We start from the raw sequence: 14533 nt of genomic DNA on the forward strand, positions 1-14533 counted from the left end.
GGGATGAGGAGAGATGTGTTTGCTTTTAGTGAAAATACTCCTGTGGCCAAAGGCAAGTTAGATACATAAAATGTTTCTCTTTAAAAACCAGAATTACTGCATTTGAAGTAGTGATTATATTGTATATTCCATGTCACTCCACATTTGAGTTCTGGGATTCACACATTTACTGTTGCAATAGCACCTAGTTTAAAAGTGCAGTTGTGGTAATAGGTGGTGTAAATCTTTGCTCGACAAATTACAGGCACATAATCGGACATATAATCAGATTAAAAGAAAACAATTTTTAAAAGAGTGGAAGGTTCATTCCAGGATAAACCACAGGTGCGACTAGAAACAATATTTGATGAATTATTTCTTATTTCTTAGCTATGATTGGCAAGGAATGCCTCAACTTCTAAATATCCACAGTAAGGCCTCATTGATTTAGTGGCCTGAGGGAATTCAAAATGTTTGGTTAATTATGATCTTGCCTAAGAGGGATAAATGTTTATATGTGGTTGCATTCATAATGGTTAAGTACTTAATTTGTTCTGGAGGTCCGTTCTTAACCTGAAACTGTTTTTAACCTGAAGCACCACTTTAGCTAATGGGGCCTCCTGCTGCCGCTGCGCCGCTGCTGAACGATTTCTGTTCTCATCCTGAAGCAAAGTTCTTAACCTGAAGTACTATTTCTGGGTTAGCGGAGTCTGTAAACTGAAGCGTATGTAACCTTAAGCGTATGTAACCTGAGGTACCACTGTACAGGACATAGAACATGAGGAGACTGAGGGTGATGGCAGACATAATGTAGGAAAGAGGTCACAATACGTTCTTCACCTGACATATGAGCCTATCTTAAGAAAAGACCTGCTGGATCAAACCAGAGGCTCATCTACTCCCATAGCCGGTTCTCACAGTAGCCAGCCAAATGCCTTAACTTCCTCCAGATGTCACAATTTGCATGGCAGATTAATAATAATAATAATAATAATAATAATAATAATAATAATTGTATTTATATCCTGCCCTCCCCAGCTGAAGCCGGGCTCAGAGCGGCTAACAGCAATAAAAGTAACACAGCATTCTAAAATCAATATTCTAAAATCAATTCAAAATCAAATGGCAAGAATAGCCATCGGTCTTGCCCTCCAAACCCACCCCATGTTTCAAGCAGGCTTCCCTATGTTTTATGGGGCATACATCAACCATAAAATTTCATACATACTCAGCCTAATTTTTAAAAAGCACAGCAGCACCATAGAAATAGAAAAGCACCATCAACTACAGAACAGATGTGAATCTAATCAGAACGGCAGGTCACCACTGAAGCATCAATGGAAGAAGATGTTCTTCACCAGCTTTCTGAAGGTTAGCAATGAGTTGTACAACTCTTCCATGAGAAAGAGTTCCATGGTGCTGCAATCAAGAAGTCTCTGTCCCATGTCCCCACCAGCCCTTACTTCCAACAGTGGTCGGACACATAGCAGATATTTCCTCAAAGATCTCAGTGGGAGGGAGGGATTATGTGGGAGCAAGTGAAGGGTTCTTTATGTACTCTGACCTCAAAACATGTAGGCCTTTAAAGCTGATTGAGCTCAGAAACAAGGTAGGCATCAATGTAGATCCAATAATGTTGGAGATGGGGAAACAATTACAGCAAACTTAAAGGAGTGTCTTGAGTCTAATCAATGCAAACAGAGTGAGCAGTCATTCAGTGCTGCCGAATTTGTCATTCCAGAACATCACTGAACTTCATTACAATTCTCAGTTGACCTGCCCTTCCTGAGTTTTCACAGAATGCTATGTCCCATAGCCAATAAAATCATTGAGATACTTGATGAGGAATATTTTTCTTCCAGAAATTAAAATTGCCATTTTAGCTGTGGATAGCAAATATGTCTTCTTCCACATTGCTTTTGAGATAACCTATTAAAATGTCAGCTGGAATTGATAGGCACTTGCCTGTTCAGTATTATGTTCCAAATGGTCGTAACCATTTTGAACTTGGAAAATGCATGTAAAAAGCCAGCATAACTTTCCCTTCCCCTCTAACACGCAATCTAGATTATGCACCTGCTTCATCTAAATAGAGCTATGTGCAATTGCTATTTGATTTTTGCAATTAATCTATTAAATTAACAGATTAATTGGTATGATTCATTTTTCCAAATAATCAGGAGGTCTGGATCTTCCTACTTTTTTTTTTTTTAAAAGGAAAGCTGATATTTCAGTAGAGATTAGATCTCATAAATACCTGACTAATCCCTTACTGCCATTTTGGATAAAGAATATTTTCAAGTGCATACAGTTCTCCTCTGAATCTAAAGAAGATCTTTCTAACTAGAGAATAAACTCATGCCTTATCTGAAAGAAATTATACTCAGAATTTTTTATTATTATTATTGATTGGAGTGATAAAATGTAGCCATTTACAGTTAAATTGCATAAGGTGACTAGATAATAACTCTCCAAGGTATTTCAATATTGTCAATGGCTTTTTAAAAGTTTAACCTGTTTCTTTGATTTTCACTGTTTAAAGCTCAGCATATTTGCAGAACCATATTATGGCATTTCAATGAGTTCCAGACAATATTCATATCCCCTCTGTTTCTCATCAATTTCACAAATGTTTCTTTTTAAAAGTCCCAAGAAGAAAAAATAAAATAAAACGGCCTATCTTTCTTTTAATAAGGCTCAATTGCCAGTTGCAAACACGCAAACACCATGTGTCAACCAAGTCCTTCTGCCAAAAAAAGGGGGAAAGCTTGTAAAAATTCTGTGTTTCTTTTGGAGCATTTTTTGGTTGCCATGGAATTTGAAGATATATAGGCTATAAAAATGTTGTTATTAAACTATAAAATAACACACCCACCCATTAAATAATAATAAAAATCCCCAAAAGATTTTTCATCCCAACGATGATAAACAACAAGCCTAGTAGAAGTCTTAATGCTCCACATTCAAATACTTTACCATCCCTCTCTGCTGGGTCAGTATATCCATTCTGCTGTTGTTTTTCACAAAAGAAAAAAACCAGATGTCAGAAGTTAACTGGAAGCAAGATGAATTTAAAGGTAGACCTAAGAAAGTTGAAATGTGTGCTGCAAAAACTGTTTATATCATTGCTGCCAAATACATGTGTGCCTAAGCATCCTTCAAGGGCAGCAGGACCTTGTCTGTCCCCAAAGGATGATGGAATATGAAATCTCTGTAATATCTCGTCATGCAATGGGAAAGTTGGAGGAGGTGGAGAGAGTATGTGAGAGCACCATAAATCTCCCTCGTAGGAAATACTTAGATGCATTTTAGAACAACTTTGAGATGTTTCTAATTTCTCCATTTTTCAAAAGCATTTCCTGTTGCAGCGGCTTCGTGTTTGTGTGTGTGTGTGTGTGTGCGCGCCACCATTTGCTTTAGAGAAAATGCTGATTTGCCCCCCAAATCCTTGAATTGTGCTCAACTGATACAAAGAGGACTGGAGATTTCCAGATGTGCAGAGGCCCTTTGCAACATTCTGAAGTCTAGCATTAAGACAAATTACATTGATTCACTGAAAAGAAATATTGCACACATTGGGTTGAACGCAGAGGCTCTTCCTTCAACAGTTGAGTTGGAACCTCATCTGGATCCAACTCGTATTTCTGTTGCACGTACTAAAGTAATCCCAAGTGCTTTGCAAATATTTACTACTTTCGCATCACCCTGAGTCAAGTCAGTGTAAACTTAAGTTGTCTGAAGGTGTCTATTGTCTAAAGTTGTCCTGCATCCCTGTTTGACGGTAGCAGAATAGACCAGCTGCTTCTAGTTAGCAAGGACAGCAGCTTCATACATTCCTATGCTGCTCTTTCACAATTCCACAATGGCCCCAGGGGCTAATTGCCTATGCTGTGATAACTGAAAATCAGGAAAAGTGCAACATATTTTCTAACCCACCTGGTTGCAAACGTGTTTAGATCAGAATGCTATACGATGTGAGCCATTCAAAAATGCACATGCACATCTCAGGCACTTGCTGAGCTTGACACCAGTGTGCCGATGAACTAAAACAATTACTGTATGGCGTGTCTTCTTTTCGCTTCCTAGTGCTGGAAGCAAATGACTATTTAAAACCTAGCATTAAATATCTTGTGCTCATGTTGCAAGTTAATTTGCATTTGATGGAATAATTTCATTCGTTCTGCACTGCCTGGCTTCTAGACAAATTGAATATAACTTCAGTGATACGTGAGGGCTTCCTAACACAATTAGCTGTAGAGTTAGGGAGACTAAATATAAACCTGCAGAAACAAACGAGACTTGGATTGCAGGGGACAATTTATAGCCAAATCTCACAAGCAGAATCTAGCATTTCCTGTGCCGGAGCCCATTTTCCTTGGAAACTGGAAAGGAAGCACAAAAGTTTCACTGGGTCCTTTCCCATTGCATGTCGTCTTTGATTGTACTTTGGTTGCAGCCAAGAGAAGGAAATATTTTCCCTCCCTCTCTGTTTGTAGTTTAGTGTCATAGACAGGAAAGCCGGAATCAGTGGTGGACAAAGTTTCGTCTTGCATTTCTTCACCCAAAAGAGAGTAAAATGGAAGGCCCTACATTGTTTTGTGACTTGCCACTCTGCCCTATTTTTAATCACAGCACAAAGACTCAGCGAGACTTCCTCTTAAAAGTGGAAAGGGCGGCGTCTCTAGACATAACCTCAACATATTTTATCAGCAGGCTCTGCCTTTGCCGCCTTAAGACTTAGAGCAGACTCAGATGCTTGAACTCCCAGAGGGAACAAAAAGCATATCAAGTCCTGCTTGTTTCTGACATCCAAAATGGGGGTCATGGAGTGATGCATGAACTTTTTCTGCTTCAGGAACACAAATCGCTTTCTTGATAGGGACAGGGAAGATACAAAGAATTGTTAGGATTTTTAACAGTGCCTTTTTGTGTGTTTATTGAGAACTGCCTGGGAAGTATAGAATTGGAGGGCGGTATAGAAAAAGCTTTACATATATTCAGTAGATGAAAACAGGACTCGCCCCCCCCCCCCCATTTCTTCCTCTGCACTCAGATTGCTAAAGCTGGGAAGTTTATGAAAAGGGCAACCAAAGTTATCAAGGGGATGAAGCAACTTCTTTGTGAGGAAAGGCATGTGGAGCATTAGAGAAAAGGCAAGCAAGAATGGAAGTGTATAAAAATGATGCATGGCATAGAGAATGGGGAGAGAGAAAAGTTTTTATCCCTCTTTCGCAACTCTCGAACTCATGGACAATGCAGTTAAGTTTTGAAAGTTTCAGGACAGGCAAAAGAAAGTACTTAAGCTATGGAACTTGCTCCCAGCCACCAACTTGGAAGCCTTTGAGATTAGACAAGTTCATGAAGGAGAAGACTATCAGTGACTGCTAGCCATGTTGGTTATGTTCTGCCTGCACTGTGGCTCACTATTTGCATAAAACTGGGGCAGCAGCACATGTTTTCCAAGGTTGCCTCTCCCCAAGTGTGCTCAAGTAGAGCCATTTCAGCTTCCACCAACCATGTGGACTGTCAAAGGACATTCTGGGTTGATCTGGGAATGAGTTTGCATTGTCGGTATTTACACACACACACACACATCTGGGCAAAATTTCATTGGATGTAGTTCTTCAGTTCAGTAGCAAAAGTGATCTCAGGAATACATTCCAGGTGGCAACGTTTATAAGTTTTGTCCAGTATTAAAGAAGTGCACCACTTGTTAACATTTACTTCAACCTTGATGCACCGTGGCATTATCAGAGCTGGCTCTATCATTAGGCAAAGTGAGGTGGCAGCTTCAGGCAGCAGCTTTTGAGTACCATAAAAGGGTAAAGGTTAAAAGGGTAGCAAATTATTGGTAAACTTTTCATCTTATATTGGTTACAATGGGACAAAATTCAAGAGTTGTTTTCTTGTCTTAGAATGCTCTTTATAAAATAATTTATAAGTCATTAATCTCCAGAAGGTGTTGGACTCCAAATCCATTCAGCCTCAGCCAGCAAAGCCAATGGCCAAGAATGATGGGAATTGTAGTTTAGCAGCATCTTTAGGGCACCATGTTGACTATCCAGGGTCTCTTAGCTCATTATTGGTGGGTTATTGTTGTTGTTTACCTTTGCTAACCATTTTTTACCTTTTACTATTTGGGTTAGAAGCTTACTACTATCAGTTTATGCATTGCCATATATTTGGCTTAATGTTTGCCAAGATGTTGTGTATTCTTTAAAATGCAAATTCAACATTGTTTACTTTGCTCTCCTGCTGAACAACTCTGCATATTTTGGATATCTTCCAGGCCATTGGCTCAAATAATGATGTGTTATATTGTTTATTGGCAATCTGTGCTATTTAACAACAGTTCATTGGTGGTTGAGTGCCAAATTTATCTATAGCTAAATGTTCTGAATAATTTAATCAAACAATGACTAATTGAGGGAACTGTACTTAAATTACCAAAAGCAAGCATTGCTCTTCAGCCACCCTGCTGAGGCGTTAAATGATCCTTCAGCTAGAAAAACTTTGAGTCAGCCCAGTATATTGGTGATTTGCCAAGCATCTTTAACAAGTTGGGCATATGGTGGCTGTTCAGCAGTAAGAATCTAGCAATGTAAACAACGAACATATGATTGTTTACACCACAGCCATTGTTTACATCATAGCCATTGGGCTTCCAGTTGCGCCTTCCATTCATTCACTGTAATTCAGGCTTTCCTTGATGAACGATTCACATTTTACGTGACAGTTGCATTTTTATTTTTTTTGAAGAGTGAAAAAGAGGGCACATTTTCCAACTTCTATATTTAACTATGGATCACTATGACTACTCTCATTTTACATAACCTTGAAAAAGAGAACATGTCCTGGAAAAAGAGGACATATAGCAACCGTATCAGTGGAGAGGAGATGCATTTCTTGAAGCATGGACATGTTAGAAAAGCCACAACTGGCCACAACTCCCTGCTCTTTGTCCACAGTTTGCTTGGAGCCATGCATCTCTGTTAAGCACGTTTGCACATATAAGTGGCAAATAATAGCTGCCACATAAAGTGCCCAGTGTCTCATATAATATTGAGATGGCAATAAGCGGATTTGTCAAAAAAAAAGATTTCCTCAGTATATTAATTCCTTTGTAACGTCAGAGAATGTATTCTCCATTCTTGAATACCAGCTGAAATGATAGTAGGAACCAAAGTGTTCTGTGAGTTGGTACCTGGGGGGAGGTTCCTAAGGCAATAGCCATATTTATATACGTTTTAAGAATCTCACAGTGTTAAGTAAGGTTAGTTCATTCCTCACTTAGTCCCTTGTGATATCACTTTACAAAGATTGCAACAGTAAATATTACTCCAGTGACATATTGGGGAATTCATGTCTAGTTTCTTGTAGTCATCTAGAAGATAATATTTCTTTTAAAAAAATTATGTGGAGCCCACAGATGTGGTTACCATGAAACCAGAAGTAAATAGGGTAGAGATCTGTGATAACCAGATCCAAAGAAATCCAGAAATTAAAATTGTATTTTAATATTTTGTTGGAAGCCACCCAGAGTGGCTGGGGAAACCCAGCCAGATGGGTGGGGTATAAATAGTAAGTGGTTGTTGTTGTTGTTGTCCTTATGTCTCAGGGGAGGCAAATGCTCACAACACCTTATTACTGCAACGTGATTTTTCAAGGGGAGGGGAAGCTAATTCAGAAATCAAGAACCATACGAAGAACAGGGCCGGACCTCCCATTAGGCATGGGGGGACAACCGCCCAAGTGGCTGACTTTGGGAGTCATAAAGGGCAGCAAATGTTTTCCTCTTTAATTTTTATTTGTGTGTGTGTGTTTATACTGCCAGGGAGTGGGAGAGGCACTTGTGGAATATTCTGCCTCAGGCGCCAAAATAACTTGACTGGCCTTGGGTAAGAACATAATAGTCCACCCTGTTCTAATCAGATGTCTTGCAATAAGTCTGCAGGCAGGACCTGAGTACGATAGCACTCTCTGCGTTTGTTGTTCCCAGCAGCTGGTATTCAGAGACATACCCCTTCTGATATTGGAAGCAATATATAGCCATTATGGCTAGTTGCCATTGATATCCTATCCTCCATGAATTTGTCTAAATCCATTTTAAAGCCCTCCCATTGCTAGCCATTACTTCATCTTCATTCTGTGGTCATGGATTTTGGAATTTAACTGTGTGTCATGTGAAGAAGTACATCCTTTTATTTATTTATTTATTTATTTATTTATTTATTTATTTATTTATTATTTCACAATTCTGATGTTACTGCATTTTTTGAAAACATTAATATTTTTGCATGTGTTTAAATATGCCTGTACAAAGAGAAATGTGACAAAACAGATAAATCAAGTAACTAAGCTTTACCCAAACAAAACTAACTGGGTTTTCTCTTTCTTTGTTTGTTTCTATAGTCAGCAGCAGAATATGTGAAATCCCGCTTACCTGAAGTCTTAAAACAGCACCTTCAAGACTATGAAAGGGACAAAGAGAATAGTGTTTTGTCTTACCAGACCATCCTGGAACAACAAATTCTGTCCATTGACCGAGAAATGCTGGAAAAGTTGACTGTCTCTTATGATGAAGCAGGTATGTTGACAATTCAGGTGGAATATCCACCTGTGGTCTTTCTCGTGGTGGAGGATCTTTGAAACTGCAGCCATCCTAGTGACATGATTTGTTACAGCACATTTGCTTCTGCAGAACTCTCACTTCTTACACACATACTATGGGCAGCAGTATCTTTCTTTTTTTTTTTTTTTTTGGCATCCTCCAGACTACGATCTGAAAAGAAAATTGCTTGTTCTGTTCGTCTGGTAGACAGAATGATGAAATAAAGAAATTTTCCACTACAAATAATTTTTAAAGATGAATAACTATCCACATCACATCGCACAGTAAGGGTTAAAACACCCCTGTCCCTGATTGCACAAATCTCTAGATTTTATACCACAATTTGTCTCTTGTTTTGCTTGACTTATATGGCTGAACCCTGTTGTTTTTCTTACCATCAATCCTACTGCATCTGTTCCTTTAATCACCACTTTTTAAAAAACCCATCTGGTTTATATACACAACACAATAAAGGACAGTAATTCAGTTTTATATAATCTGTAGAGCAAAGCAGAAATCAGTGACTTGGCAAACACTTCAGATGCATGTATATTTCATATCTTTTTGTGATTGTAAAGTGAGAAAGATATATGTTTTTTATATTGTGTGCTCGTCAGATGATCCATCCATCTCTTTTCAACTTTAGGCATAGGGAGGAAAAGTAGATGGCAGAAAATTATAAATGCATCTAAAAAGGGAGGGAAAACACAACTTTTTATCCCCATTGGAAAATATGTTTGAACAATAGGAAAGAAGTGTGAAGCATCTCCCCCATTTGTTTTTTCCTTTTTAAATTGGGGTTTTTAATGCTGAAATGAGGCAATCATGTCAGATTTAAGAGCTGCATAAGCAAGTCTGGAATAAAAGTCTTTTGTGAAAAGCGATTTTTAAAATATATGTACCCTCTGAATGGCACACACTGCAAATATGAGTCCTGTATTTATGCCCATAATGAGGAAGATAGGCTGCTTTAGTATTCTAATCAAGTCTCTTGTTTGGTACAAGAGGAGTAATGGTGCTACCTGTTCTGAAGCGAAGCCTGATTATGACTGCTCTGCAAAATATGTGTGGTTTTCCTTTTTTTGGAAAAAAAAGGAAAAGAAAAGCCCACAAAATAATAATACTCGAAGCAGATGTTCGCAATTCCAAATCCTTCAGCCTTTCAGCTGCATGACAATTCTAAGCATAACGTTTCCTCCTGCAACGATAGACTTCAGTGCTTTGTCAAACTTCTTTCATTTTAATGAGAAGGTCAAACTGCTTCTCAGCTCTACATGGTGTGCAATAGGTGGAGTGCTGGGGGAGGCTAGGTTTGCAAAAGGGAAGAAGAGAGGCAGTAGTTTTAAAGTGAGCAAATTATAAGCACTTCAGGTGAAAGTATAACTGTCTTCATATACATCAGCAGGATGGCATCAGAACATATCCTCTGGCTGCCTCTCAAGTGCTTAACATCTATAATCAGAAGCAGCTGGAGTTCTCCTAAGTGCCAGTCGGAAATCTAACGTGGAATTAAATCTTTGAGGCATCTGGCATCCTGAAACTTCTGCCGTACACACAGCCGATCGCAGGGCCTGCCTCACGATTGAGCTGAAGTTGTGCAACAGCAGAAGGGTTAGGCATTGTACTAGTTCACTTAGTTCTTGAGTTCAGCCTGCAAGCTTCTTTGGCATAGCCTTGGGTCATATGTCGGCATTCCATTTTAAACCATAGTTAAACTAAACTATGGTTTGGAGGTGACACAGTGCAGCTTCCTGGTTCGTGCCACTGAAATAGCAGGCACCTCGCTCCTCCCCTGACCCTGCTGCACCATCACAAGCCCAGGTTCAGATGTAGTGATAAGCGGGAACCGCAGCTTAACTTCTGGCAGCACAGCAGGAAGAAAACACCTCTGATTTCAGCAGCATGCAGAAGCATGCCACAATTTCACCGTTAAACCATAAATTGACTTAACTATGATTTAAAGAGGCTGGCTCAGTGATGCAACCCAGGTTCCTGTGGGGAGATGCAGCCTAGTTCTCACGGGCCAGTAGCGGTGTCTATGATGCATGTGTTGTCACATTCATGCACACTTAAGACTTCTTAGGCTCACAACAGAAAAGTAATGTGTGAGCCATAGTGAAGACTTGAAAATGCCAGTTTAATTCTAAATCAAAGGAAGGTTTAGCCCTCCTGGTTGCAAAGTTTGGCCTTTTGAAAACGTTTCACACTCCCTTCAGTTTCTTGTCTGTGTTATTACAAGGAACATAGAAAACAGCCTTATTCTCAATGAGACCACCAGCCCATCTAATGCAGTATTGTCTATACTGACTGGCAGAAAGTCTGCAGGGTTTCAGACTGGGGACGTTCCCAGCCATGCCAGGATATACTGGGTATTGAACCTGAGAGCTTCTGCAAGTAAAGCCAAATACTCTACCACTGAGCTGTGGCCTTTCTGCTTAAAAAAGGTAAAGGTAAAGGACCCCTGACAGTTAAGTCCAGTCGTGTGTTGCGTTTGCAAAGTAAAGGAAGGATTGAACTCTGATTAATAAGAATACACACAGAGGCTTGAACCAGCAAGACTCTGGGAAGGGTACATATAATCGTGTCTCTCTCTGCTTGTCCGTGTCTGCAGCCCCCTGGCCCAGGCCGTTTTTATTCACAAAAAAGCTTTTTACAGAGTGTTCATAAGAACCAATCAGATTTCTTCTGAGCATTCAAACAAACCTCAAGTGGGGACAAAGTTCAACTATAAACACTAGTTATCCATGCATACTTTTGGGGTAAATGAATGATACTACAAAGGAGCGAATACAGCAACCCCGGAGGTCATAAAAAATCAGTACACATGATAAGAAGGATGGCCAGGAGGACAGTGACCATTATCACCTTAATGTGAATCTGTTTCCTAGCTCCAAGATTAACATCTAAGATTATATATAAGAAACTACATCAAAGAACCTGCCCACTATCTTTATGGCACAGGATGCCTGCCTGGCAAAGCAACTGCTGCGTATGTGACATGTGGGGAAGAGAGGAATGGAACGGGGATGCAGGGGTGTAGATTGATCAAGAATCATATAAAAATAGTCAACGCAATGCTTTCATTCCTGACACAGATGGCTTAGTCTATATTTGCTATAATTCCTCATAGCAATCCCACCTGATCACTTCAGTTGTGAACGACTCTGGGGTTGCAGCGCTCATCTCGCTTTACTGGCCGAGGGAGCCGACATTTGTCCACAGACAGTTTTTCCGGGTCATGTGGCCTTTCTGCTTAAATAAGTTTCATTAAGGAAAGGTTGCATGGGTTTTTGACAGTATAGGGCCAACCTCATCATGAGGCAATCTAAATTGGCATACCTCACATTGCCAATTTTTACTGAGGAATCATTGGTAAGTTGTCTGGTATGTTCAAGGTGCTTTGGGATTTAGTTATCCCCCTCTATCATAGTGCAAACTGCTTTTGAACCTGAGGTGATTTTCAGATATTATGTAGCATATGAATCTGCTACTCAAAATTCCCACTAGGTATGCCCAACTTGCACCTAAAGTAAGCCATTTAAAACCAAGGCCTTAAGTTTTAAGACTCTATTTTTACTTGCCTCATGCCTCAAAATACTTATGACTTCATGTGCGTTAAACACCATAAAGGGTTGTTTATCTGCAGGAATTAGCTACCTACCCCCCACTAGATATCCATTTACTTAGCTTAGATTTCAAACTATGGCCAAACTATGACTGCTAAATTGTTTTAATAGCCCAACTGACCACCTTTGTGTATGTGGATCAGGCTAGATTGAAGATTGATCAGGCTTTCTCACCATTTATACTATTTCACCTACAGGTATTCATTTTTGTAATTTTCTAGAAGGTCAAAATTAGATGGTTGATAGCCAGTGTCAACAAGTTGTTTTTATCTACAGGGTATATTTATATACTCAAGTAGCAAGAAAGGTATGACTAACTTTTTTGACCCAAAGGTCCAGATGTTTCAGAGAATAATGAGGAGGGGTTGTTTCCACAGGGCAGTCCCAGTACATTTTGCCACCTGAGGCGAAATGGCAAATGGTTTCCTCCTCCCTCACAAGTCAGTGTTCAAAATGTGCAATGCTGGCCAAGTTTTTTTGGCACCTGAAACAGAGACTCTCCAGAAATGTCTCTCTCTGGGAATAAAAGAACAATAAAAACAACAATTTAAGTAACCTAACCATTTTCTGCCCTCTCATGACACACACACACACACCCCCCATGACATTCATGATCTTACTCACTCTGCCTCATAGGGCTGGCCCCTCCCTTCCCTGCCCATAGCACATAGGCAAGTCCCAAATTTTTAATATCAGGTTCCACCCATTTTATGGAACCTTTGGGCATAATTTAAAACTTGCAGAATACAAAACATCCAATTAATATATCCAATCATAATCCAATTAAAATAAAAAATTAAAATAAAAAAGACCAAATTAAATAATTTAATTTAATTTAAATTTAAAACTTGCAGAATAAGGAGTTTCAAGTCAGGTACAGTGGTACTTCGGGTTACATATGCTTCAGGTTACATACACTTCAGGTTACAGACTCTGCTAACCCAGAAATATTACCTCGGGTTAAGAACTTTGCTTCAAGATGAGAACAGAAATTGTGCAGCGGTGGCACAGCGGCAGCAGGAAGCCCTATTAGCTAAAGTGGTGCTTCAGGTTAAGTACAGTTTCAGGTTAAGAACAGACCTCCAGAACGAATTAAGTTCTTAACCCGAGGTACCACTGTACTCTGTTTCTCCATCTTTGATGCAATTTTATATGTTAATCTGTCCTTCCAACTGTACCATGTCATCAGTGGACTCTGCATTCTTAATATCCTCTCTGTGTGTAAATCTTTCTCATTAGTAAGTCAGCACATCAAAGCTACCAAACAAGATGAGCTCAGCTAAAAATAACCATGTGAGTTGACAAGATTTCCAGTGAAGTTTTAACTAAGGAAGCATTCCAAAAGGAAGCCCTGCGAAATGTAATAGGTGGACTCTGTCGTCGTCATCACATTATTTTTCTGTCCTGTGTGTATGTGTCAATGCATTTTTTAGTAAGCCGCACGTGGGATATTTTGGTTTAGTGGTGTCAGAAGAGAGGGTAACAATCAAGAAGGAGATTGAGGTGCAATCCAAACACTCACTGCCACCCCGCTGGTGGGTCTCTGCAGCTTCCCCGGTCCTGTTGGCCATGGCTGACACAGTGGAAGCTGGAAGAGAGAAACAATCGAACCCAGTGAGGTTAGCTTGGGATCCAGTCGATCTTGGACTGGCTCAACCTTGCCCACTCCCCACCCTTGGAATACTCCATTTGAGGACTTTCTGCTGGCTTCCTCCAGTGTTTGGCAGGTGGAAGCTGCATCGTTCTGCCCCACTCTGCCGGCAGAGGCTGGCAAAATGTCAGCTCAGCCAAGAGAGCTGGGGGGAGGGATACCCAAACTGGCATAACATGTGCACTAAGAATGCTTCTCTTCCAGCTGGAAGATGGAAGGCATCTTGGCTGGCTGGTTGCAAAGAGCTGTTTAGGACAAGAGACCAAAAAAAAAAAAAAAAAGTCTTTAAACAAGTGTTGAAATAGAAACTGTCTGGCCTTGATAAAAGATGGCACAATCCCCAGGGACAAAGCAATGGGGGAAAAATCATTTTCAACAAGATGTCGGGGAAATCCTTCTTCACCCAAGGGAAAAAAACAAATAAACTAGGTTGTAAGTCATCTTTCCATTTCCAGTCACATCGGACAACAGGGCCCCCGAAAGGCGAGTGGGCCATTGGTGTGGGAGGGAGGGGAGAGAGACTATGCATGCAGGCCAGCCAAATGGATCAAATTGCGGACTGCATAATGATGCAAAATATATTAACAGCATAACAACATAGCTTCGTGCTTTTATTTAGGGCTGATACCCAAGCAAACAATTCTTAGTCAAGTAAAGAAAATGGGT

The 14533-nt window shown here is 40.0% G+C and overlaps 1 protein-coding gene across 5 annotated transcripts in view; it reads left to right on the forward strand.

Moving 5' to 3' along the window:
• The window catches only part of PPM1L (protein phosphatase, Mg2+/Mn2+ dependent 1L), a 173353-nt gene that overhangs the window by 118271 nt on the left and 40549 nt on the right, over window positions 1-14533 (forward strand). For 4 of the 5 annotated variants that reach the window (XM_077929807.1, XM_077929809.1, XM_077929810.1 and 1 more), the window contains one exon: window positions 8396-8566. In XM_077929807.1, coding sequence (XP_077785933.1) covers window positions 8396-8566 — 171 coding nt within the window. Of the gene's footprint in view, window positions 1-8391; window positions 8567-14533 lie in introns of all 5 variants that reach the window. The other variant, XM_077929811.1, reaches the window with a different exon arrangement.

The sequence above is a fragment of the Podarcis muralis genome, chromosome 6, assembly GCF_964188315.1.
Source record: "Podarcis muralis chromosome 6, rPodMur119.hap1.1, whole genome shotgun sequence".
NCBI classification, from domain to species: domain Eukaryota; kingdom Metazoa; phylum Chordata; class Lepidosauria; order Squamata; family Lacertidae; genus Podarcis; species Podarcis muralis.